The following is a 27,000-nucleotide window of genomic DNA, read 5'->3' as shown; positions in this document are numbered from 1 at the left end:
CCCCACCCAAACTCCCTCCCAGAGCCTTAGGTGGGGGGGGAGGGGGACGGGTTCTGGGCACCAAAATTTCTACAAACCTGCCACCACTGGCCAAAGGGAGCCTTCTGTAAATCAAAGCAGCCATTAGGGAGCGGGGGCCTATGTTCATTCTTGGTGTACGTGTAATCCATGTGGCCCAAAGGTGGTGTAAAGGACCCCTCTGCCCCCGCCCCTGTTAGCCTTCTGCGCTGCACCTGTCAGAAGATGCAGCACAGAATCTAGTCCATTGTGTTTCTGTTTATCATGTGATTAGTGTCAGCTTGATAATTCCTTTAACGATTCGCTTCCTCGTTGTAAAGGGTTTGGGTTCTGTAATTGATACGGGAGATGGCTACATGGCCATTATTTAGCAATCTCAAGAGTATGTATGTGTGTGTGTGTGTGTGTGTGTGTGTGTGTGTGTGTGTATTTTCCAGGATTGGTTCTGGTGGGGTTTGTTGTTTGTTTGTTACAAATTTCATTTGTTATGTTGTGTATGAAGACACACATTTTAAATAAATAGGCTGGAGCGAGGGGCACTGGGCAAGCTAATAATGTCTGGAGACCAACCTCTACTTTTCCCTCTTAGATTACGGTAGTGCCCAGTGCTAAGCACTGCACATAGACCTAGTAAGAGACAAACCCTGCCAAGGAAGGCTTGCAGTCTAAAAAGACAAGACAGACGTAAGAAGTAATATCTTTTACATATATGGAACTCGTTCTCCAGGGCCCTCCACTTTATGTAGTCATTTGCACCTGTGCAAAGCAAGCGGGACATTCACTAATACCTCACGTGGAGCAAGACAACACAGAATTATGCCTGAAATCACCAGGTATATTAAGTTACTTTGCCCAAGGTCACAAACAGAGGCTTTAGTAGAGTTTGGGATTAAATGCGGGTCTCCACAGTCCCAGTCTAATGCCTTAATCACAAGACCATCTTTCCTTCTACCCTTGAAAACTGCTGGTGGCATGAGTCAGTATCGGGACCTAAGTCACCTATCTCTGGGCATTTATAAAGCACTTGTCACTGTGGTGGTTTAGCACGGATTAAGGGCAAGTGAGGCTTGAGGAGTCAGTAAAATCTGTGTCCTGTGTGTTTTCAGTGTTGTGATGGAGTGTTATTTTATTGAACTGAGAGATGGGAACATTGGAAACTTCAGAGAAATTAGAAAATGTTCATGCCTTGCTTTTTGTAACCTCAAAAATCCTTGCATTGTTCAACATTTTGGAGCAAATTCTAGTTGTCAGTGTGGTTTAGCCTTTTTTTTTTTTTTTAAGATCAGGAAGATTCTGTTTCTACCTTTGTCCCTAGCTTCCTTTGGTATGTTGCTAACGGCATCTGGGCCAGTTTCTGATGCCAGGTATGCTGGTGGAAATATGGAGCATCTCCACTGACTTCATTGGAACTGGTTTGGATTTACACTAGAGTAACTGAGATCAGAATCTGGCCCTCTGTGTCAAAGTTGACCTGTCCAGAAAATGGGAAGTAATATCATCCCTCTCTAGGGACAGTGGCGTGAGTTTTTATTCCATGAGGGTTGTGAAATGTAGGCATTTATTAAGGCTGGGCTTTTCAAAGGGACCTAAAGGAGTTAGGCACCCAACTCCGAGACTCTTGAGTGGAAGACATGGGTTGGCCCTAGAACTCAGCACCAGTGTCCATTCCCCATAGGGCCCTTTCAGCAGGGAATGCAGAAGTAAGTGCAGGAGTCACCTTCCCGGATCCTGAAATTTTATTTCAAAGTGGAGAAGGAACCTGAACCAATGGATACCGAAAATATTCTGTCCCCATGATATTTCCCTATTTGGCTTGATGAATTTAGAATCATGACTCATCTTCAACTTAAGACATCTTACTATTCCTGCCCTGGGGAGCTGCCATAAGCGTTTATGTATGTGCAACCAAAAGGCTTTGATCTGTGGACCGTCCCAGAAAGCGTGTGTGCGCAGAGACCGGGACTGTTCGATTTCATTTAGCTGGTGATTGCTGGGGTAGAAGAAGTGTGTGATTGCTTCTCTTTGGAATTCTTCCCAGGATGGTAAGGAGGTGGTGGTGAGGAATTGCTGTAGAATCCTCTTCTGTTGTTGTCTGAAACTCTGCTTCCCATTTCGCTTTGATGTGCTGTGACTTCTGTCTCTCAGAGCTTGATTTAGAGCTGTTCAAAGAGTGTTTAGATCGCCTTTTAGATTCAGTCGATTTCGTTCTGAGATTTCATGCATTTGGCCTGCAAACAAATATGCTTTTTCCTTTGAGACATGGGAAGTAGGTGGGAGTGAGTGGGTGGGTGCTACTAGGATAGAATGATGCCTTCTGCCTCTCGGTTGCTAGTCTGAACTCAGTCCAAAGTCACTTTGATGTCAATGTTTGCTGTTCTTTGGTGGCTGTGCAGTGGCCTGTGTGAAATAGGTCAGTCATCTCAATCCGTTTGCTAGCGGCAAGGTGTGTACATCAGAAGAATCCCCATTTAACTAGCACCCACTTGATTTTTTTTTTTTGTCCAGCAATCTCAACAGCAAACCAAACACTAAATGGGGCCTGGAGACCGAACTACCCAATACTCCCTAGAACTGCTACTTCCATGTCAGTGGGTGAGGCTTATTGGTAGGACAGTGGGAAGAAGCTTGCACTATATTACCCATTGTGCACCTGTTCTTCAGGTAGAGGGTTTCGATCTCCAGAGTTCTCCAGCCAGAACAAGTCTGGAGGGAGGTAGCTTGGTGTGGCAGGTAGGATATCAGACTTGGGTAGAGGAGAGCTAGGTTCTAGTCTTGGCTCTGCTATTAACTTGGTGTTTGATCTCAGTCAGTACATTTTTGGGTGGATTTTCAAAAATGCTGGCTTACCTCTGCTCCCGCTAAAGTCAAGGGAGAGCTTCAAAAGCATTCACAATTCGCCTAACTCTGCCGTCAGTAAAGTCCATGGTAAAATACTCCATTGTCTTCAGTGGGAGCAGAGTTAGGCCAATACTGAGCACTTTTGAAAAGCCCCTTCTGCCTCCACCTGGGTCAAATAGTCCTGTACATTTCATGAGCCATAAACTCAACCCTCTCCTCCCCCCACCTCGCAAAAAAAAAAAAATCTGTCTAGAAGCTTATTTTTGAGGGGGATACAGGTTACACTGCCCTTTGATTTAGAACAAGAAGGCTCAAAATGAAGATATGGTTGTCTCAATCACCTTTGAGATGTTGTTTTGTCCTTAGAAAAGTCATGTTTAATACAACTCTTCTAGCCTGACTCAAAAGCAAGAACTTTATAGATTACATTTTCAAAACTCATGGGCAAGCAATTTTGCCCTGGCTCTATGAGTAGAGGTAATATGTCAACAGGTGAATCTACAATGATGTACACACAACCCCCAACTGGTGTTTACAAATTCAAATCCTTGCATCCCTACCCCTACCATTTACACATGTAACTACCTAGGCTTCTCATAAATGGTGGGGAAGGATGGTCTGATGGTTAAGGCACAAATCTCTTGAAATGATTCATTGTACTGGGGTTTATTCAAGACATCTATATGGTTCCATCCACAGCTCCTAGAACTGAAAGAAAATTATGATTTCTTATTAAAATCATGCCTGAATTGCCCTTGCAGCTGTCCATCAAAACAAAGTAAAACATAGGAACGATTTCTCCCTAGAAGAGCACTAACGTTGCGTTCAGTTGGCCTCTTGTGTAAAAGGTTACAGATGATGTCGCTTTTATCATTACAGGTGAAGTGTAACCCTTGGATGTGACTTTTTTTTTTTTTTTTTTTCAAATCATCATTCAGAGCTGGAAGATAATCTTTCATGGTCATATATGTCTCAAGAACTTTTTCATTCAGAAGAAGCAAAATAAATAGCTGCTCTGTCTGTTACCCATGGGATCTCACCTCCTGATCCTTGAACTACTAGAGGCATTAGCAGCTCAAATTAATGGTTAGAGTCCTACCGTGTTGGCAAAAATGTAAATACCTTTATGAAATCTATGCCTGCAGCTGTATCACCTGGGGCTGTGAACGCATCCGGTCTCATAAGCTAAGCACGGTTGGGCCTGTCATCGTTTGGAGGTGAGACTTCCAGTAAAAGCCAGGTGTTGCAGCCCTGTGAAACTGTTCCAAAAATGTACTGGCCTCGCTAGAAAAACGACTTGTCTGCCCTTTATCAGGATGGCTGCCTAGGGGAAAAAATTGAATATTTTTTCATAAACTGATTTACCAAGCGAGGGAGGAATTGTGCATGTTGCTCATGAGTGGGACTTTGCAGAGCTGTGTTGGTGCTCCGGTGGCTATATGCTGCTGCGGTGACATGTGGGAGCTGTAAAAGCCAACCAGCAGGCGGGGGGTGAGGAGATTTCCCAAGCTTAGGCATTGCATTGGGCTACTGTAAGCTGGGAGCCATGCTGAGAACAGGAGGGAACAGGCCCATGGCGACTAGCACAGTGGGGATTCTGGGTGGTGCTCCTGCCCAGAGGCCACTCAGGATGGGGTTGCTGTAACTTAGAGCAATCCCCAAGATGTCTAGAGGCCATTTTGGTCTCTAAAGCAGCCCAGAGTTGAGAGGGCCCAAAGCTGCCTTAGTCCACCCCATCCCTGCAGGCATGCTAGGGTCACGTGTCCAGGCCACTACTCCTGCATTCCCAGCACCCGGACTCAATGTCACGCATTGAGCTGGGCCACAGAAATGGGCTACCAGAGTTGTGGGGCTCTGCTGCCAGAGGTCACTGTAGCACCTGCTCCCTCTGCCGGCTCTGAGCAGGGAAAATGCAGCTGGCAGGAATAAGTGAGCAGCAGCTAGTGGGGGAGGCAATAGGAACATGGCCGTTACTGGCTCCAGAAACCTGCCAGCCTGCGCCCAGCCCAGAGACACTTCACCCACCTGCCCCATCTTCCTCCTGGGAGCCTCCCACAGACACCACTTTTCTCCACCAAGCTACCTACTACCAACTCTAGGTACTGCCCAGCCTCACTCCTGTCCTCCCCACACCAGCTATTTGTTGCTTCCCTCAGCCACTGAGCTTGCTTAATCACCTCCCCTCCACACATCCTGTACGCCCCCACAAACCTAGCTCCCCCCAGCCACCTCCACACACCTGCTCCATCCAGCAACCCCCCCAACTACACTCCTCCTTTGCCCAGACACCCCTCACAAATCCAGCTCCCCTGACAGTGCCCTCCCACTCCCTAGCCACTTGCTACAGCTGCCAGGTTTGGGGCAGCTCTGTGCCCTGACCCCGCAACTGTTTGGGGGCAGAGAGCATTGACCTTTAAGTTTATGGCCACATACAAATTATGTGCAAATGTCCAGATTATTTCGTGGGATATTTTTCATATTTACAAATAATTGGTCTGAAAAGTCCCATGGAGTGGCACAAAACTTGGCAGGTATGTGCTCAGGCTGCCAGTTTTGTACTGGGCCTTGAAAGCGGTACTGCACAAAATCTCACCCAGGCTTTTCAGCGTGTTGAGATCCTTTTAGGCAGAGTTGCCTGATGGATAGAGCACTAGGCTGGGACTCAGGAGACCTGGGTTCTAGTCACAGCTTTGCCACTGCCATGCTGGGTGACCTTTCATCACTTTCATTCGTCTAAAGTTGTCCAGCAGGAATTAAAACTAACACTGTGCACCTGTGTTGTAGCGCCCCCTAGTGTTGAATGGTGCACAAGATGCCACACAAGCAGGTATTTGTATCCTGTTTGAGGAACAGCCACCTAAGCATTCAAACTGTGCTTTAAATACTCCTTGGAGTCTTTATTTTTAACTGGAGGATCTCAAAGCACTTCAGAAGCATGAATTAATTAACCCTTGCAACTCCAATGTGAGGTAGGTGTGTATATAACATTACTACCTCCATTTTACAGATGGGGAAACAGAGACAGTGAAGTTCAGTAACTTGACCAAGGTCACACAGATTCAGTGGCAAAGATGAGAGTAAACCCAGGTGCCCTCACTTCTGTGCCTATGCCCCGACCACAGACAGCACTGTCCTCTGAATGCATTGCCGTGTTTTGAACTCACTGTCCGGTCATGAGCTGCACGGGGAGGGGAGAACGTGAACGGTGCTTCAGTGGGAAGCTGGGCATCAGGATTTCATTGACAGCCACTTTAACTACCCCTTGATGGTGCAAGAGCAATGCAAGGGGCACTAATGTAAAGGAGAATCAGGTCCTCAAAGCTAAAAAGCTTTATATGGAGTAGAGGGGTGTGCGCGGGGGTGCGTGAGAGAGACCCGTAGGGATGGAGCAGTGTAATATACTGGGTCAGATGACAGTGGTAGGTGGCACTGTACATTTCTCATTCCCAGGAACAGAACTGCATTCTGTGTTGCAGTCTGCAGCAGCAAGCTAATGAACTGATGTTTATCCTCACGTCTGCCCTTGAGAAGGGCCTCTGCAGGAGGCACCTTACAATTGACATTGATTTGTAAGGAGTATGCCCCCTCCCTCTAGTATGTGTGGGAAATGCACGTAAATAATGGGCCGGATCCTGCTCCCACTGGAGTGAATGGCAAAGCTGCCCGCGGGGCTCTGCCTGCATGGAGCTTGTTGAAGGGTGGGGATGTAAAGAGGCACAAAAGCAGGTGAAGGCTTGGGGATGGGGAGAAGTCAATGAACATGGTGGTGATTGGCACCATTAGCACCATAGTAAAAGACAGTTTCTGCCCCCAGAGAAATGACAGGCTAAATAGATAAGACAGACAAAGGGTGGCAGGCGAAATTATTCACTGCCTCTCCCCTTAGGGTAAGGGGGAATGGGAGTGTGTTTACATGGATTGTATTTTAAACAGAAGCAAATCCAGCTCACCAATCCACCCCTCCCCCATCACAATTAAGCCTTAAGAACACTCATCAATGGAAAAAAAACCAACCCCCACCTCGACCAACGTTCATTGTGGCCCAGGTCCCATAAGCCCGTGGTTTGCAGCAGACCCTCCAGGTCAGTAGGTTTGGGCTATTTCAAACCAGAGTGGTGAGTGCAGCAGCCACTGGACTTCTATGATGGCACAACAGCTCCTCTGTCCCTACTGTGTGGTTTTAAATCTCCCCCATGCGTATGGCCTGGTCCTTGGTTTGTTTGTAAAGCCTATTGTAATGATTGAAACAAGAGACTGTCAATGGCTCCTAAGGCAAGCTCATTTGTGAGGAATTATTCTCTCTTTATTTTTTATTTTATTTTAAGCAGTTTTGATCAAAAAAAGAAATTCCTACCCGCTGATCAAAGCCAGAGGTTTTAGTGCAAAAGCTCCAAGCCTGCTTCAGGTCTGTTTTGATCTGAGGCCCTTCCCACAATGTACTTCCTGTGTTGTAACAGGACTCAAAGGGATGAGGGCTGGAGCCTTACTGTTGCATCTCCTAGCTTTAGCCACAAGCTTAATGCCGTATAGCGATGGTTTATGTCTGTCAGTTTCTCTCTGTGCATCAGACATGCTGTACTCCTGTCCAATTTCATGATATTGCATGTTCCAAAAGATTTGTCACGTGCCCGTGCATGAAATGTATGTCAGTGCTGTGGATTCCAGTGTTAAAAGTATTCTCGGCCTCCTGAGTACACTTTCCTTTGGACACAGGTAGCTCACTCTACATAAACCAGTGACCTTGAAAGGAGAGATCATAGTGAATTCTCCCACCTCCCTACCCTTTATATTGTAGAGTCCATTTTGGTGCTTTAAAGATTCACTTAATTGGATTTGCGTCAAGAAACGTCGTTTTTTCCTAAGAGCTGAACTGTGTGCTTGGCATTTTAAAATTACGCAGCTCAGTTATTCCTATAAATAACTATCCTATTCAGAAAAGCTAATGTCTGCCTTGCTACTGTGAATGCCTTCAGTAATTAATCCTTAGCCTCTGCACTGATTTGTTTTCTACAACTTTTTGCTGCTTTGGATGCTAATTGTGTGCAGCGTTAGGAAGGGAGGGTCACTAGTTCTCTAACAAGCCTTTATTTGTTTTTGGTAGACTTGTCTGTCTTCCCATTTGATTAAAGTGTGTTTATTTCATTTTTCCATAATAAATAATATAATGTAATCTCTGGCTAGCTAGGGTTTAAAGTAATTTGACTTTATCTTATGTGCTTAAAGCTAAGCATATGCTTAAGTGCTTCACTGAATCAGGGCCTAAAAGATAATTGTTCCATTTCCGAATATAAACTTATCAGGTAATACTTTCAGAAGCGCCTAAGTCACTTTTGAAAATGGGACTGTGCTGCAGTCCCTTTTGAATTCCAAGCACACTGTGCAACTCCTTGGGGCTAAGGAGTTGAAATGCTGAATGCCAAAGTCAGTGCTGAAAATGGGACTGGTGCCTCTTGTGGCTTAGGTACTTTGAAAATATTATCTACTCCCTTTGTAGTACTGCAACAGTAGGGTTATTATCCAGCTGTTAAAACATTATCAAAGAGAGTCATGGGAGTGGGTGAGCCGGTTCTGATGCTGTTTTCCTGTACTGATATGCCATATCTTCCTATCGTAGCATCTGCAAGCTCGTATCTTTCAGCAGGAGAGGAAGCTTGCAGGCGATTGATGTATAGTTAATGCAGCCTTGGCTTCTTACCATCCCACAGGAATGATCACGTGACATTACTCATTATGTTAAAGCATGTTTTACAGATTATCAATGGCAACATTGTGAATGCATAATTGAGTTGTCTCACAACTCCTATTTTTATAACTTGTGTTTTGCCCCTCGGAGAGAGAATTGCAGTTTCCTCCATGTAACTAGGTTATGTTTGATTCTTGGCAGTGCGTGGATAGATGTTATCTGTTACAGTGTTTTGTAATCCTCTGTTAAGAAGGATGTTCAGGTATTTCATCTGTTTCAGGAGCCAGCAGGGTTGATACTCGTCCACTTTGGCGTAGGGTAGAATTGTGAAAGCACTAACATTTTTATCCAGCTTATTTTAGAACTAGGTAATGATCCCAACTGATGTGTAATGTTCATTACATTCATTATTTAATGTTTAGGTTTAGCCAATAGTAAATGCCTATTAACTGGACAAGGTAGGGACAGATTTTCAGAAGAGCCTAGGGTCAGAAGTTTAGGAGATCAGTACCCACAAAAGAGGCCAGATTTGTTTCAAAAGAGCTCCGCTTCCATTCAGGCAACTACTTAAGGGCCGGGGTAAAATCTTGGGCCCACTGGAGTCAGTAGGAATTTTGCTCTGGACTTCAGTGGAACCTGGATTTCACCCCAGGTTTTCCCAAATGCTTGGCACCCAACCCAGTGGACATAACACCAGATTACTTAGTCCTGCCTTGAGTGCAGGGGACTGGACTAGATGACATCTCAAGGTCCCTTCCAGTTCTATGAATCTATGATTCTAAGAGCCCCACGCCCAATGTACTGAGTTCACTTGAAAATCGGGCCTTGATCATGGGCGCTCAGCCCCCTGAAATATATGGCCCTAAGGTTTTAGGCTGTTCACCTCCAATCCACTCCATTTTTAAAGGACTCGCCTGATATGGCTTATGCTGCTTCTCTAGGTGTGTGACATGGTAGCCCTATGTCTGCAGCTCAAAATTGCATGGATGTCTTTTGTTGCCATATCCCATTGCAAGCTCAGAATATTTTAGTTGCTGCCAACGATCATCCCTCAGCCTTCTTCCAGGCTTCTGCTTCCCAGGTTTCTTTTCCTGTCTGGGGTTGTTTTCCCCTGATGCATTACCTTGCTTTTTGTTTTCAGAATGAATCTCATTTTACTCTTTGTTATCTATGTTACTATCCTGCCCAAGTCCCTTTGCATTTCTCTGTCCTCCCTGCTGTTCAAAACACCTCCAAATTTAGCATCTTCTGTAGTTTATAATTCATATGTCATTTAATTTTGTTCTAGATCGTTAACGAAGATGTTAAAACAAAAAACACTTTGTCTATTGATTGTGGAATATTCCCATAAATAGCATCTGCACACTTGCACAACATAACTCAGAGCCTGGCAAGTCACTGGCTTCTGGTTTGCATATTAGGAAAGATCCTGGAAATTAAACTCTCTCTCATCCTCTCCCACTTCCCTTTCCTTGTGTACCACTGGTCTCCTCTTTGCCCTTTACAGTGTCACTACTGTTTGGTGTAAGAATGTTCTCTCAGCTTCTGCCATGTGTAACAGCTGACTTACATCTCTCCATCTCAGCAGCTCCCCAGTCTTCAGATCTCCTCTCTTGGTACGCCTCTTAAGGAAGCCTCTCCCTCTGCTACCATATAAAGGCATTTTGTATACAATACACTCTACAAAGTAAGGTTGTGATCCTAGTGTTGCCGCCTTTCTAATTGCTGGTAACGGGACCCCCCCAGACCCCTCCCCCTGCCCCACTTCTTCCTCCCTCCAGAGCCCTGCCCCGCCTCTTCCCCAAGGCTCCACCCCTGTTGCTTGCACCTCTTCCCACCCTCCACTGTTGCTCCCTGGATTCTCTCTAGGAGCTTGGCTGCAGGTAGGAGGCTGTCCCGGCTGAGCAGGGGCTGGTGCAGGTTCATGATCTGGCGCTTCCTCCCATCCCATGATAACTGGACTTTTGGTTCGGAAGCCATCTATGTCAACCTTATGTGATCCTGCAATTGGTTCAAAATCCTGCAATTTGTCACCGTACTTGTGCACTGACTCCATGTGGGTATAAGGCGCCGTCCGCAAGGATGAAATCGCAGGACTGTAGCCCAAAGCCCCGTTGCAGTAATCTAGCACCAATTTCTTCCATTAGCGTCAAGTCTCTATACTATAGTAGCTTTAAAACAGTGCCGTAGAAAGACAAAGGGCTAAATCCACAAAGAGAACGTAGGCTCAGCATTGCAGTGCCTGATTGGCTTAGGTGCCGGTGGAATCCACAGCTCCAACTTGAGGCACTCAGGTTCCTGTACAATGCATTGGGTAAGTTAGGAGCCTAACTCAGACGCCAGCATGCTGAGCAGGGATCTGCCTAAACTAGCCAGTAGGAAATGCTTAGCCCCTGCCCCTCACAGGGCTTAGTCACCGACCTTGGGCTAGAGAGCGAGGTGAGATTTACTCCGTAGCCCAGAGGTTCGCGCACTTGCACTCCTGGGGGAAACCCAGGTTCCAATCCCTGCTCCAAGGAATGTTTAAGTAGCTTATATAAAGTGGAACAGCTTCAATGGGAGAACTGGAGAGAGACTCACCCTATAGTCCAGTGGTTAGGGCACTCAGGTGGGAGACCTGGGTTTGGGTACCTGCTTAGGCAGAGTGTTGCTTGAGTTTCCCGCATCTCAGGTGCTGTAACCACTGGGTGCAAGGGGTTGTCTTTTGTGGGGGTTAGGCATGCTTGGAGCACGCCTACCGGATCGGGCCCTGCGGGTGAAATAGGTGGGGGTGCCTAGTTTGAGAATCCCACCGGGGTTTAGGTGTGAGGTGCAGAGCGGCTGAGGGCACAGGCAGCTCTGCACACGCCCACTAGCAGAAATGTAGGCACCTAGGGGACTTTACTGGTGGAAATTTAGGAGCCTAGAGAATTTAGTGTTAGGTGGCAACTTGGCAGGGGTTTTGAGGATCTAAATTTTGTATGTAGGTATCTAAACTGGCAGTTAGGTACCTAAAACTATGTGTGGACCTAGCCCGACATCCCTGTCTAAGTGGAAAGAGCTGTCGCGATTCCTCAAAAAAAGAGAGGAAATAAATAAATAGAGGGCCCGAGGACTCCAATTGAAACTGCAGTCCTAGTAGCTTATATTCAGTCGTTTTTCCCCTCTGAAAATCTAGACTGAAAGAAAACCAAACAAAGACAGCACTAGATCAGTGTTTAAACACTCCAGAGCAAAGAGCTGTTTGCACAGAGCCTGCAGTCTCGCCTCTCAGCATAAAATGCTCCTTCTAATTGCATTTCAAAGGCATGGTAGCGTATTTCAGCCAATCACAGGCAGATGGCCCCTGAACTGCTTCACCACAATGAAAGCACAACAAACCGGCTACCGTTTCCCCTGGCTAAGCTGGGCTCAAAGTGGCCTGTATGTATTCAACAATAAGTGGAGACAACTGGTACGTGCCATGATCGTGACGAAGACTGACTGACTGATAGATGATGATGAAAGATAATGGAGCAAATAATTAAGAAATCAATTTGAAAACAGCTAGAAGATAATGAGGTGATAAGTAACAGTCAGCATGGATTTGTCAAGAACAAATTGTGTCAAACCAACCTGATAGCTTTCTTTGACAGGGTAACAAGCCTTGTGGATAGGGAGAAAGCAGTAGATGTGGTATATCTTGACTTTAGTAAGGCTTTTGATACTGTCTCGCATGACTTTCTCATAAACAAACTAGGGAAATGCAACCTAGATGGAGCTACTATAAGGTGGGTGCATAACTGGTTGGAAAATCATTCCCAGAGAGTAGTTATCAGTGGTTCACAATCATGCTGGAAGGGCAAAAGAGTTGGGTCCCACAGGGATCAGTTCTGGGTCCGGTTCTGTTCAATATCTTCATCAATAATTTAGATAATGGCATAGAGAGTACACTTTTAAAGTTTGCAGACGATACCACTCTGGGAGGGGTTGCAAGTGCTTTGGAGGATTGGATTAAAATTCAAAATGATCTGGACAAACTGGAGAAATGGTCTGAAGTAAATAGGATGAAATTCAGTAAGGACCAATGCAAAGTACTCCACTTAGGAAGGAACAATCAGTTGCACACATACAGAATGGGAAGAGACTGTCTAGGAAGGAGTACTGCGGAAAGGGATCTGGGGGTCATAGTGGATCACAAGCTAAATATGAGTCAACAGTGTAACGCTGTTGCAAAAAAAGTGAACATCATTTTGGGATGTATTAGCAGGAGTGTTGTAAGCAAGACACGAGAAGTAATTCTTCCATGCTGATTAGGCCTCAACTAGAGTGTTGTGTCCAGTTCTGGGTGCCACATTTCAGGAAAGATGTGGACAAATTGGAGAAAGTCCAGAGAAGAGCAACAAAAATGATTAAAGGTCTAGAAAACATGACTTATGAGGGAAGATTGAAAAAATTGGGTTTGTTTAGTCTGGAGAAGAGAAGACTGAGAGGGGACATGATAACAGTTTTCAAGTACATAAACAGTTGTTACAAGGAGGAGGGAGAAAAATTGTTGTTCTTAATCTCTGAGGAAGGACAAGAAGCAAACACCTCTCAGGGATGGTCTAGATAATTAGTCCTGCCACGAGTGCAGGGGACTGGACTAGATGACCTCTCGAGGTCCCTTCTAGTTCTATGAGCACGGAAGGCTCGTGCTGCCTGCAGCCACAGCAACTGCTGAGAGATCCCCTGGTAGCCAATCCCATAATGGGTCCTTTGGGGGTGTATCACAACCCCTCTCCCAAGCCTCCCTGGCAAGGAGCGATGTGGTAGTTCCATCACTCAGGGATCAATGAGGGGTCAGGAAAATGAAAGATGAAAAATGTGGAGAGGGAGGAAAAGGAAGAGTCTAGTAAGAGTGAGCCATGGCCTCACGGCACTGCCTACAATAGCAATACTGCTCTATTGCCCTGCTGCTGAGGGCTGGAGAGCTAACTAGGCCCTGCACTAAGTCAGTGGGTCTGCAGCCTTTCCTTGCACACATAAATGGAGCAGCACAAACACCATGCGACTGCCTGACAGGAATGAACAGCAGGTGCTGTAGAGCCTCATGTGCATGCTATGGCAGATAAGCTCTGTGGCTGGTGACCTGCAGCAGGGATATGGAGAGCCAGAGCTGTGCTACTGCTATGAAGCTTTGCAGAGGGCAGGGCTAATGTGGACAGGTACCAGATTACGTAAAGGGTGTCCGGAGGCCATAACTTTGTTAAAATAATTGAAGAAGAGCCCCCCCCCCCAAGACAGTGTTCTGCTAGCAGCAAAAGGGCACTGGGGTAAAGCAAGAGCAGCCTGGAATTGTCACCTGCCCCTTCCACTTTAAATATATTAATCCTGCTTTTGACCAAAGCAGTTAGGCAGAAATTTGGGGTCTCGTGAGTTGTTCCAGGCAGGCAGAAAAAGAAATTGGTGATGGAATTGGGTATTTCTTTGGCACAATCCTGTTTCTTTAGGACATACTAAATCCTGGTTTCCTGAACAAAGCAGCAGGAATCAAAGAGGAAATCGTATCTTTGCTCAGAGCTCCAAGCCTCTTTCAGTCAGCTCTCTGCCTCAAAAGCTCTTCCTCTAGGATTTTCCTCAGGGCCATGCTGCCAGGGCTTGCCCAGGTTGTGTCCTTTGTTTTCAGTTGCTTTTCTCTCAGCATCTGTGGTCATGGTCTTGGTGTCCTCTCTGATGCAGGCGTACACCTCGATTCAAAACAATACCCAGCAAAGCCCCTTCACCCATACAGCTCACATTCCTGAGCAGCCTCACATGTGCCTTTGTTTTGGATGGTGCCTGTGTTTTGTTTGGAGGCCCCCATTGTTTTAGCTACCTGGTTCTATAGAGGAGTTTAGTGGTGTCTTACAACTATCTTAAATGAAGGGCGAGGGTTACACCACCAATGGGGTTTAACCCAACACATAACAGTATGAATATCCAAGGTCAAACGAGCCATCTTAATCCCGTTGGCCTAGATCAGGCCTGTATAATCCCAAAGCCTGCACAGGCCTGCAGATGTAACCCACATACCTCCTGGTGTCTGTCCCATCTAGTGGCACCGAGACCACTTAGCGAGAGAGAGACAGACAGACAGACAGAGAGAGAGAGAAGGCTATAGAGCAGACTCATTAAACAGCCAGTTAGTTGGCTTTTAGCTCATGCAGTACAGGCTCATGCACTAAACTCCCGAGGCTCCAGGTTCGATCCCGCCCACCGGGGGTCTATCAGCATTACACAGACCCAAGCAAACTACTGCTCTGGAGAACCACCACACATGGCACAAAGCACTCGGGTGTTCACACAGAAACAGCAGCCCGTTTCTGTGTGAAGGGCTAAGTAAGGGCTCTTTTCCCCCTTATGCAGCGTGAATGGGAAACTGAGCCCCTACTGCAAGTGACGTTTTAACCCTTCCACCCAGGAAGGTAATCTAAGCTTTATTATGATGGCCTTCTATCAAAAATAGCTATCCTGTGACACAGTAGAGTAGAACAATCCCTCCCGCCACCCAAGCTGCGTTATAAACCTGTGGAACTTGCATGTCATTGGGTCCAAAGAGCTCACGGGGTTTTTTTTTTTTTTAGGCTTGGATGTTTATATGACTAATCATGAATACATTTATAGTTCCATAGAACGAATATAAACTCTTATGCTTCAGTGCACAAGCCAACTACTAACTGAGCTGAGGTTAGGAAGAGGCTTCCTTTTGGATGGCTGGCTGGGTTTCCATGTGGAGGCAGAAGAGAAACCTGCTGCAGTTGGACACGGTTTTCAGGCTGGGGTGACTGTTAGGCTGCGTTCACAGCCACGGTAACACATTTTCCCTCCATGCCAGATCCTGAGGCCTGATGCCATGCCAAAGACTTAGTGAACCAGATGCAGCCTGCAGCTTTGAATCCATGATCAAAGTGAGCGCTCCTCTGAGCTAACGCCAGCTCTCGGGAAATGGCGTTGGGAATCTTTCTCCTCTTCCCCTGGCCTTAATAACATTACACTGTTAGCTGCCTGGCTCAGTGTTTCATTTCACTGCACTAAAAGGAGACTGTTTGATCACCCTTATCCCCACACACAGGTATCTCTCCCCGCCCCCGGCAAAGCTGTTCTTCAGTCTGCCTACATGTGCCATTGCCTCCTGTGCAGAACAAAACAAGGCCCTTTGCTCACTGATCAAGGCATATGAATGTTTCCTACTCTCTCCTCTGATTTCTTTTCAGACCTCTTTTCCCTGTGTCTCTTCTCCCCCCCACCCACATCCTTTTAAATCCTTTGTGTGTAGACTTGAATCTTGGCAAGAGACAAGACAACCTATTGTCACATGGCTTCAAAGCTCCTGCTTTGGCTGCTGTGCTATGGATTAGGCCAGGTCTGAAACATCAAGGCCTTGGCTTCCCGGCGCTCTCACACCTTGACTTTTGCTCTTCATCATGCTCCGTTGTCAGCTTCCCCTCCGCATCGGTCCTGTGACTAGTGAGAAGATCCTGGGAGCCCTGTTAGACTCCATGTCCAGCTGCAAACAACATGGGGCATTACCTGTTCTTCCCGCCTTGAAAAACCAGCCATGTAATCTCCATTCGTTCTCCCGAGCGTGGCTCAAATCTAAAGGCCCTTCTTTAACTTTACTTTTTCAGGCAAACTCCAACTTCTTGAGTAAGTCTGCATAGCACCCACCACTATCGTATCTGAGGACCTCACTATCTCTAATGCATTAACCTCACAACACCCCTGAGAGGCAGGGCAGTGCTGTTATCCCCATTTACAAATGGGGCACTGAGGCACAGAGAGACTAAAGGCCAGATGAACAAAGGTATTTAGGTGCCTAAAGATGCAGATGGGCCCCTGGTGGGATTTTTCATAAGTACTCAGGCACCTCACTCCCATTGACTTTCATTAGGAGATAAACACCTAAGCTTGCTTTAGACCAGTGATATTCTGACCTCAGTGGTTCAGGAGCCCAATTAGTGAAAAGAGTCACAGCAGTGTGAATTCATTGTTTCTTTTACTGGAGTACTAGCTATTCATATTTAAACACCTTAGCCGATAATCAGAGATGCTGAGGAAGTTGGTGGGAGTGGCGTGTCTTCAATTCTTCTGAAAACTTGACACCAGTTGTTTTCGCACCGGGCATGCAAAACCAGTGGCTGCTCTAGAAAATGTGGCTGTTAGTTACAAATTCCCCCCTTGTGATGGTATAATTCAGGCCTGCTGTAACTCTGCCCCCCGCCCCAAAGAGAAGGATGAAATCATGAGTGGGATCAAGTCTCCAGCAGAGCAGTAGTTACCTTGATCCAAGTAGCTCAGTAGTCTCCCCTGTACCTCAGCCCAACACTTCTGAAGTGAGAAATGACCCTGGCAACACCAAAGTGAGCTCAAACACAGAGATGAAGCCCGACCGAAGCTCAGTGACACACAAGGAACAAAATGCCGAGGCAGGTTCATCCCCCCAGGGCTGGATCTGTTTGGTGCCATGACTTGGATGTTGTCCTCGGATAGTGGTAATTATAACAAATCTGCCTGTCACCTCTTTAAAACAAACTCTTACCATAGCAGATATTCCACATGGACTGTGCATGAGAGGAGAGCCAGGAGGACACGGTGGGATATGGAGCGCTCACTGACGTTCATTCATCTGAAGCACTGCCCGTCTCAAGTAGTTGCAGAGAAACTTAGGTGTTCCAGAAGGGGAGCCTTGGATCTTTGTTTCTTTATTCCCCACCCCCATCCCCATTCTCTGCAGTACTGGCAATCTCTGCAAATCTGTATGTTAATTCCGCAGTCCTTATTTTTGTTGATCAGGATGAGGATGTCATCTGCATAGCACTAGTAGAAAGCCGGCTGGATGTAAGGCAAATTTAAAACACTGATTTTCATATGAGGCTTTGAGACTGCAGCTGCTGTTGATTGCAGAAAGGGAAGGGTTCATCACCTCCCACACCCGTGGAGTAAGTGGTGGTATTGATGCCTTGGAGTGCTTCACGAACTTCATGTTGACCGTATCTTCATCTTAGGAAAGGCTTTATATTCTTTGCTTCCTTTCCTTCTCCAGCTGGCGAGAAGGGCAGTGTGCTGCAGAGTGCATGTGAGAGAAGGAGAGGGGCCTTGGAAGGCTGGCAGATAGAGGAAATGTCTTGTTGGAGGTAGATGAATGAAGTGGTTTGGGGTGAAGGGCTTAGTGTGGAGAGGAAGCACAGAAGTGCCACACAAATGGGGTTGGTGGTGGGGTCCTTTGGAGGGGAAAGGCAGCTTCACAGCACCAGCTCCTCTCCATCCTCTACATAGCCACCTCTGTCCCTGCCCTCTGCCTGCCAGACGGGATGAAGAATGATGGAAGAGCCACACAGGCCCGGATTTCCAAGTGCTCAGCATCCAACGTGCCAAGCCACTTATTTAGGTGTCTAAAGGGAGCGGAGTGCTTTTCGAACCTCTGGCCGGGCCCGACTGGGGATGCTGAGCTGTGCGGAAGAATCTAGTTCCCAGTGCGTATGTTCCTCTCATATGGCAGCATAATTTACAGTGCAATACGCATCATAAGTGACTGCTGATTTCAGGGATGTTACTCCACTCCCCCCAGCCCAGCTTTCTCCACATTTACCATGAGAGGGATGTGCATGTGTAACCCACGCACCACCTAGGTGTGGTGTTCTGTCCCATCTGAGGGGTGCGGGGGGGGAGGGGGGAGAGAGAGAGAGAGAGAGAGAGAGAGAGAGTGTGTGTGTGTGTGTGTGTGTGTGTGTGAGTGAATGAATGAATGAATGAATGAATGAATGAATCTGCTCTACACCCTTAGCTAACAGCCAGCTGGCTTTTAGCTCATGTGGTAGAGGCTCATGCATTAAGCTCGGAAGGTCCCAGGTTTGATCCCAGGGTCTGTCAGTGTTACACATACATGGTAAGTAGGGAGGCTGCCTAGTGCAGGCTGGCCCTGGCAGCAGGGCCTGGAGTAGTGGTGGCCCAAGATTCATTGGCTTGTCCTCTGCAAACCTCTGGGATCATTGACCTCTGCTTGTTTCACAGGCAACGCTCCCAGCTTATTCAGTGCCACTCCTGGCCCTCCCTCCCAATTAGCACAGTGTGTTGGAAAGGGCTGTGCCTGGGAGTTGTGCATCTTTTTAAAATAAATCCTCCCTTCTGTACATGGGGGTTTTTTCCCAGAGGCAGGAGAGAGGATGGCCCAAAGCGTGTTTATGGCCGCTTGCTATTGCCTGTTCCCCATCATCTTCATTTGGTGACAAGCTGCCCCCTCCACCACACAAACACTATTGTGTTTTAGTGCTCCAAGCACTGCAGTGCCAGTCCAGCTGTGGAAGAACCAGCCCAGCTGGGCTCTCGTGTTTTATGCACCGTCTATAAAATTGTCGTCCGTGCTCTGATTCCAGAATCTCCAATGCTGGGGATGACCTGCGATAATGTGTGAAGCGCAGAGAGAGCGAGAGAGCGCACCACTGGATTTTCTCATATTAGATTAAACTCAAAATGCCAGTTTAACCTAGTATCAGTAAATCTGGCTGTGCTCGCTCACTCTCTCCACTTTGCACATTCTTGTGGGTTATATATAAAAATATTTTGCTTTGCTTTGTAAATCAGGACATTTCGGAAGTTAGCTCAGTTAAATAAACATGAAAGGCCACCTTGCAACTATGATTATTTTAGGTAGCTCATTGCCAGCATTCTGAGCTAAACCATGTGCCAGGCACTAACATGCATTAAAATAAAATGATTGCAGCATTAATGTTTTGGTGATCATTTGATTCCAGGTGTTTTGGGGAGTGGCCAGCTCTTTTCCTTACTCACAGGAGCGCCGCCAGCTTTTCTGCCGCCCTAGGGGGCGGAAGGTCCCGCCCCGAAATGCCGCCCCCCACAGAGGCGGCGGAAGATCCCGCCGCTGAAATACCGCCACGGTTGCTGCCCCCCAAATTGTAATGCCCTAGGTCACCTAATGGGTTGCGCCGGCCCTACTTACTCAAATATATGACCTTACTGTTAGCTGCTGCTTATGTGATCTTGTCAATTACAAATCCAGAAGGGAGCTTCTGGAATATAGGGGAATTGCTAGTAGGAGAGGTTTGCTCTAAATGTAATCCTTTTATATGTCAGGATAGTCGCGCTCTGAAAATGAGCAAGGAATATAAATGGCCGCTATCTCCTCATGTAATTACTATAGCAACTCTGATTATTTTAGGTAGTTCATTTAAAATTAAATAGTTGAAATTGAGTTTGTAATTTATTCTGCAGAGGAAAGCTGGGGATTAGAGTCTTATCACTGTAGATCTGCGATGACTTATTAGCTATTTATAAATCAGGAGATGGCTGTGGTGAAGTAAAATTTGCAAGGACCTGATTTCCCACAAGTGTCACGTCTAATCTCACCGTGAAATACATTTGATTGAAAAGATTTGCTTTGCTCTGGTCCCAGAGCTGTTGGGGACTTTTTGCTGGGCTATTTCAGCTCTCAGGCTTCTGTGTGGAATATTTATGCTGGTGTAGCTGCCCCACTGCAAATCCCACAGGGTAGATGCGCTATATAGGAGTAAGACTGGATTTGCTCCATCATAGCTACTACACCTATATCGCTACCTGTATCCCCAGTACAGATAGTTCCTCCATCTCACCCTTCAGTTCTCGTCAGCTGTTCTAGTCGCTGGGGATGGGAGGTTGGGGGTTACACATTGGAGAGCTCCTTGTGGAGCTTGAAAAGGGAGAAAGAAGAAAAAGGCTGCTTTTCCCTGGGCTACTTTGTGTAGGGACAAATCCCGGTCCCAGTCAAGCCAATAGGAAATCTCCAATTGGTTTAGCTGGCCCAGGTCTGGACTCTGTCACAGCCTGTTCCTGGAAGGTACTGAGCAACTTTGAGAGGTGCTGTCGGCCTTCAACCACCGTAGATGTCCCTGGGAGATATGGGCTCTGAGCACCTGTCCGGATCATGCCCTTAATGCACTTTTTTTTTTCTTTAATCTGTCTGTCATCTGAGTTGTCAAAGTGAAGTCCTGCCCATTTGTGACTACTAAAGATCCCATGGTACATCTTAAAAGAGTCTGGGGTCCTGGCTAAATCCCTGCCTGTGAAACTACCTAAAAATGCCCCCTAGAGTTTCAGTTGGATACTACATTGGCCACTTCCTGTCCTTCACTGCTACAGAGATGCCATGTTCTGCCCCAGAGGTGATTGCACTTCAGTGATGGGTAAAGTAATTCCTGAAAAATGTTAGGGCTAAATCTTTCTCTCATTTATACCCATTGGCTCTTACTGAAGTCACTTGGGTGTAAATTGGAAAAGGAATGAGGCCGATAGCCTTTAAAGTATTTTGGTGACAATCCGAATGGAAGCCACTTATAAAGGAATGGGCAGTACCCAAGCACGTTCCCACATTAAAACAACAAACAAGCACTATGTTCTCATTCTTTCAGCTTTAAAATTCATGTTCTTGGTGGCGTTTCAGCATCACATACATTCTTCAGGGCCCCTGCTGATGTTTACCCCTGTGTCAAATAAAGTCTAAGGGCCAGATTTCCAGTTGGTGCAAATCGCTTGATTTAAATGGAACTACTTCAAGACATGTCAGTTGAAAATCTGGCCTAGTCTCTCTGTTTTTCTCTCTCTCTCCTCCTCCTCCCTCCCCCTGCCCCAGTGCCCAGGACAGAAAGGGAAATAAATAGTGAATTGACAAGGAAAATCAATGCTCCCTTAGTGTAATGAATTTATTCCCTCTGAAGCCAGTTATCTTTCCTTCTAATTTTGTACAACTGAGCAGCATTAAGATGTTGCCCTTGGATACAGAAATGATCTGATCCTCTGCAATTGTTGGAACCCTTCTTTGTGTTAGATGGAGGTCCCAGTAGCTGCTGCTTTCAGCAATACCTCTGCCCCCACATTAATGACATACTAGAGGCTGGGCCCAAACAAAAACACCAAGTCAACTGATCTTGATATGTGGAGGGCCATGGCTCTTATTTCAGAATTTGGATCTAGATCCAAATGTCATTATTAGCCTCTCTTGTAGAAAGGGCTGAACCAAACACCTATGTCCAAAACCCCTTGACCGATATCTTTTCACAGTGATACAAGGACCACATGATCCTGCGCAACATATTATTATTTATTATATAAACTGGATATGCCATATGTCCTGTTCGTTACACATTTGTTCCCATAATTTGCATTTTGGGGCAATTTGGAAGGCCACCTTTTAGAGACGCTTGTGTCAGGCTCTCCTTTTTTGGATACTAAGCTCTGTCAGGTTGATATATGATAAATAACAGAATGAACTTTTCTAATTTGATAGGCATCCCAGTCCTTTCATTTAAAAAAGCCTTGTGCAAAGAATTAGAACGAGGCTGGAGAGCCAGCTTCAAAGACCCTAGAGTGAGAATTAAAGAGTCTGGACTCTTCATCACGTCATCATCTTTCCTGACCTGATACTTTGCAGCTATTCTCTTTACAATGATGTGTGGGAAGGATAGTAGGAGTTTCAATTAATATTTGTATCCCCTTCGCAGGAATCAGAGGACGGGCTGAATTCAGCGATATACTTAAGCATGTGCCTGATTTTAACATAAGAACGGCCATACTGGATCAGACCAAAGGTCCATCTAGCTCAGTATCCTGTCTTCTGACAGTGGCCAATGCCAGGTCAGAATGAACAGAACAGGTAATCAAGTGCTCTACCCCCTGTCGCCCATTCCTAGCTTCTGGCAAACAGAGGCTAGAGACACCATTCCTGCCCATCCTGGCTAATAGCCACGGCTGGACCTATTCTCCATGAACGTATCTAGTTATTTTTTTGAACCCTGTTACAGTCTTGGTCTTCACAACATCCTCTGGCAAGGAGTTCCATAGGTTGACTGTGCATTGTGTGAAGAAATCCCTCCTTTTGATTGTTTTAAATTTGCTGACTAGTAATTTCATTGGGTGACCCCTAGTTTAAGCATTGAAGCCAACGGAACTGCTAATGCCTTTGAAGATAGGCACATGCTTAAGAACCTTGCGGAATCAGGGCCTCCAAAGAGCCCTGAGCCACCGCAGCAGCTGCCGCCCCATCTTAGAGGTCCAAACCAGTGCTGCCAACAGCGCCCACCAAACCTTGGTAAGAGGCCACTGAACAAGTGTCAGTCCTCAATGAATCATACAGAGCGAGCACAGGCTAGACGAGGGAGAGGGCACACCAGGGATTGCCCTGTAGTCTAGAAGACAGTTGCAGCATTATCGACTGTTGCTGCCCAGAGAGAGCTTGACGCGTCACGAACCTGATCCAAAGCCCATCTATGGGGAGTTTTCCAGTCAACTTTGGGTTAGGCCCCATTAGAGGATGTCTGAAAGCCAGCTAGGGTGCCATGGTCTCAATATCATAGTCCAGTCCTCAACACTCCCCGCACTGTATCCTCAGATGTTCAACACCCCCCTCCCCCCTGCCAACTTTCCCCTTCCACTCAAAAACTCTGCTTGCTTTCTCTTATGTTGGTTTAGTTCATGGAAAATGGAACTAATTTAGGGCCAAATTCAGTATGATGGTGACTCACAATGGGCAAATAAATTGGGCTAAATCCATTGTTGGTGGGATACCTCTGAAGTCTGTTTGGTCCTTTGACTTCAATGGGGCTACCTGGGTGAAAATCAGCACAAGAATCTGCAAGCATTTTGGCAAATTAAGTTTTTATTGCATTTTACCTTTATGACACAGGCCCATTAGTGCCAACTGGCAAAGGGTTCAGAGTTCTTAACAAGCAACTCCTATCTCAGACCTGACAAACTCACTCCACCTAATACCCCACTTTCATGGTATTTATCCATCAAGGGTAGCATCAAGATCTACTGAAAGCCTGTGAGTCATAGATACTCATAATCTTTGAGATGTGCGTATGGGTAATATTTAAGGACGAATGTAACAGTATTGACAGTCATACCCTCAGGGTCTTGGAGTGAAAGCGAGTCACCAGGGAATCATGTCTTGGTAATGGCCCATTCAAGCAGGAGGGAATTGTTAACCCTCCTTGGCTGACTGATTATGTAATATGTTGCTCAATCGTCCCCCATTCCAACCACCCAGAAAAGTCAATGGAAAGCCATTAAAGACAAGCTATAAACATTGAAACCCCTTGGATGTGAAAAGGAATAATATGACAGTGAGGGAGTGGCATGTCTGTGAATAAAGGCAAAAAACGGATGCAGTATGTCATAGGTGGGGGAAGACACTGGACATCACAAAGAGACACTTTGAAGGGGCCGGGATGCATCTATTTTTCAACCTGCAGGGCAAAGGTTGGTCTGGTACCGCCTGAGTGACTGACGGGCTGGTTGTGTTAGGGAGTTAACATCCATCTTGCACTGGAGACAGGTGGCAACAAGATGACTTACAACCCCGGAGCCCTGAGTAGTGTCACAACTTTTGATGCTACAGTTTCACCCACTGTGATTATAAAGTTAATAGATACTTTTGCAATCTTTTTCAGGTTGTGTCATAACCTTTGCAGTTTGGAACTGTAGGTGTTTTGCAGTTAATCAATTTCACCAATATTTCAGGTCATTTCCTTGCACACTGCAGGAGTTGCTGCTGGGTATGATATAAACACAAATAGACAGGAAACCTCAGCAATGTGTGTTTACACCAGGTGAGAAGAAATGCATGACATACTGACGTCTAACGTTCTTTGTTGAAAGGGAAAATTTAAAGTAAAATTCTTAATACAAAACATCTCTTGCAGATGGAATCTGTTTCCTTTTTGCTTGAATAAAATTATTCAGAGACTGAAATAGGTGTGTGTGTGTATATATATAATCACTATACACGTATGTATTCCCAGCATGGTGAGGTCCTTGCTGAACAACACAGACAATGCTGGAACTGGAACTGTGTGGAAGCCTGTTTGAGTCTACACTTTGAAATTGTTTTGTGCAATAAGTGTCTCCTGTTTAAGAAAGACAGACATGTCCTAGATTGTGACAGTAGGGTAGTTTTGAATTTTGGAGGTTTAAGTGGATTTTGCTTTTGAACACTGGTCCCATTTGTATAGATTGTATATAATAGCCTTTTCCCCAGCTTCCTCCCGGCAGATGAACAGTGCAGTTGTATTCTTATTCTCACAGCCTTTTCTCTTTTGTTGTAAAACAAAACAACCCAGTCTATGCAGTGTTTGTTACAAATGAATTCAGAAATGCTGGGGATAATAAGATCATCAAAGCGTATGGCATCAGGAGACGAATGCGTGAATGAATCAAACTGACACCAGAAAGGGCCTTTTCCTGGTTCGGAAGTCTGAAATAGTTGCTGCACGCAATTATTCAAAAGTGACTTCAACTGAGTACAACTGTGCTTTTGGAAATTAAATTAACTCTTTGAAATTAGGCATTTCAGATGAAAATTTGTTGTATATTCCTTGTCACCTGGAAAACCAATCTGCTGCTGTGGTCCATTAGCGTATACATTGTACACAGCAGCAGCTTGCTCTTCACAACGGCAGGGAAATCAACATGAAACATTTGTTCAATTAAAAAATAAAAAGGAAGAAAAGATGCTGAGCTGGGGCTCTTCTATAACTCCTAGCACCTGAGTTGCTTTTGGCTCAAGCCTGCTAGGTGCTGAGCAGGTAAGTATGTGTGTAAACACTGACTACTGTACTTATGTGCCTTACTTTACGCCTGATCCCTCAGGGAGAAAGGAAGAGTACTGTGGTGATTTAAGGCAGTATGTTAATGGTTAAGTGTGCAAGCTGGTCTCTTGCTTCCAGGACTGGCAGGGGCAGGGATGTATTTTTATTCAGCACTTGCCTTATTCCTACTTTTATTGTTGTTTGTATGGCCGTATCCTCTAGAGACCAAAATAAAAATCAGGGCCCCATTGTGCTAGGTGGATAGTCTCTGCCCAAAGAGTTTATAATTGAAATAGCCAAAGGTGTGAGGGGAAATGCCATATGGCTCTTCCATAATGGAAATTATAAGAAAACAGAGAGTTTGACAGGGCCCAGAGGCAAATAAAAAATCCCCTACCCCAGAAAAAAAAAAGGAAAAGCATTGAAGTTAATTTTTGCTTCAGATGCTTTAAAAAAAAAAATCAAACTTTAAAACTGACCACTTTGTTGCTGTCTAGGCCAGAAGTGGAAAATGCACATAGAAGAGTTTTGAAGGGGGGGGGGGGGATGCCTGCAAGCTAAGAGTCCTTGAATGTCCAGCTTCAGCAGAGAGTGAATTTTGATTGCCAAGTTATAAAGCTTTGAGTATAGTGGGTTGTATAATGGGAACTCTGATAGAACCTTTATCTACAGAGGTGTCAATGGCACCTGTTCAATTAGCTGACAAATTAGACTCAACAAAAGACCTGGAAGGCATGTGGAGGATGGTGCTCGTCAAAAAGGTGGCTGCTTCCCTTCTGACATAACAAAATGAAGGGAACTTAATGGCTTCTCTAGTGCAGTATAGAATGCATCAGATTAATCCACTTTTCTTAGATGCCATTTATATTACAGTAGCATCTGGAGGTCCCAACCAACATCGTCAGCCTGTTGTGCTAGGCAGTGTGGATGGTCCCTGACCAGAAGAGCTTACAGTCTCTGTGGACAAGAAGTGGGAGAAGAGACACAGGTGACATGACTTGCCCCAGGTCACACAGCAGGTTGTCCTGACTCCCAGTCCCGTGCCCTCTCCACTAGGTGACACTATCTCCCTGTAGGGTTGATTAGACAGCAGAAGGATTTTTTTTTTAACCAAGGAAAAGAATAAAAACAGACACTTGACATGCACTATTTATATATACTTCTGTCTTGCAGCATATTTGTGTTTCCTAATGACGGCTCTGGGGGTGACAGCTGGTGCACATCGTTTGTGGAGTCACCGGTCCTACAAAGCCAAGCTGCCTTTGAGGATATTCCTGGCCGCGGCCAACTCCATGGCTTTTCAGGTAGGGATGAGGTTGTCAGGTGTGACCTTCGGTCTTTGTGCAGTGTTCTCTTCAGGCCAGTCAAGGGTCTCTTATGTGAAGAGAGGCCAGCTATTAAAAATTCCAAGTAAACCCAAACGTCCACCTATTTCTGTACTGTGCGAAAGCAGGGCTGCAGTGATCACCTCTTTATTTGTACACACCATCCAGTGCAAGGGAAAACCTGATCAGAGCGATGGTCCATGTAGTCCAGTATCCTGACTCTGAAAGTGCTCAGTACCAATGCTTCTGAGGACAATTACATGCTACCATGCCCATATAATAAAGTTTCTTCCTAAAACCAGGCCACTAGAGATTGACTTATGATATCATTTAAGCTTATTTTTATCTTAGTTAATAAAACAACAACATGTTGTGGTTTTCTACAGCAGATTTACAAAGGAGGTATAATTAGCCCCATATTACAGATGGAGAAACTGAGGCCCAGGGATATGAAGTGATGTGCTCAAGGTCACACAGCAGGCAAGTAGCAGAGCTGGGAATAGAACCCAGGTCTCCTGAATCCTAGTGCAATGCATTATCCACTAGGCAACACAGCATCACTTACATTTATTTCTTTAGT

At 45.8% G+C, this 27,000-nt stretch overlaps 1 protein-coding gene across 1 annotated transcript in view; it reads left to right on the top strand.

The window, feature by feature from the left end:
* The window catches only part of SCD5 (stearoyl-CoA desaturase 5), a 76,900-nt gene that overhangs the window by 24,115 nt on the left and 25,785 nt on the right, over positions 1 to 27,000 (top strand). The window contains exon 2 of the mRNA XM_065596044.1: positions 26,269 to 26,399. Within this exon, the coding sequence (XP_065452116.1) occupies positions 26,269 to 26,399 (131 nt within the window). The remainder of the gene's footprint in view (positions 1 to 26,268; positions 26,400 to 27,000) is intronic.

This window comes from Chrysemys picta, chromosome 5 (assembly GCF_011386835.1).
Source record: "Chrysemys picta bellii isolate R12L10 chromosome 5, ASM1138683v2, whole genome shotgun sequence".
In the NCBI taxonomy this organism is placed as follows: domain Eukaryota; kingdom Metazoa; phylum Chordata; order Testudines; family Emydidae; genus Chrysemys; species Chrysemys picta.
The sequence above is the reverse complement of the archived record's forward strand: the minus strand, read 5'-3'. Positions and strand labels throughout refer to the sequence as shown.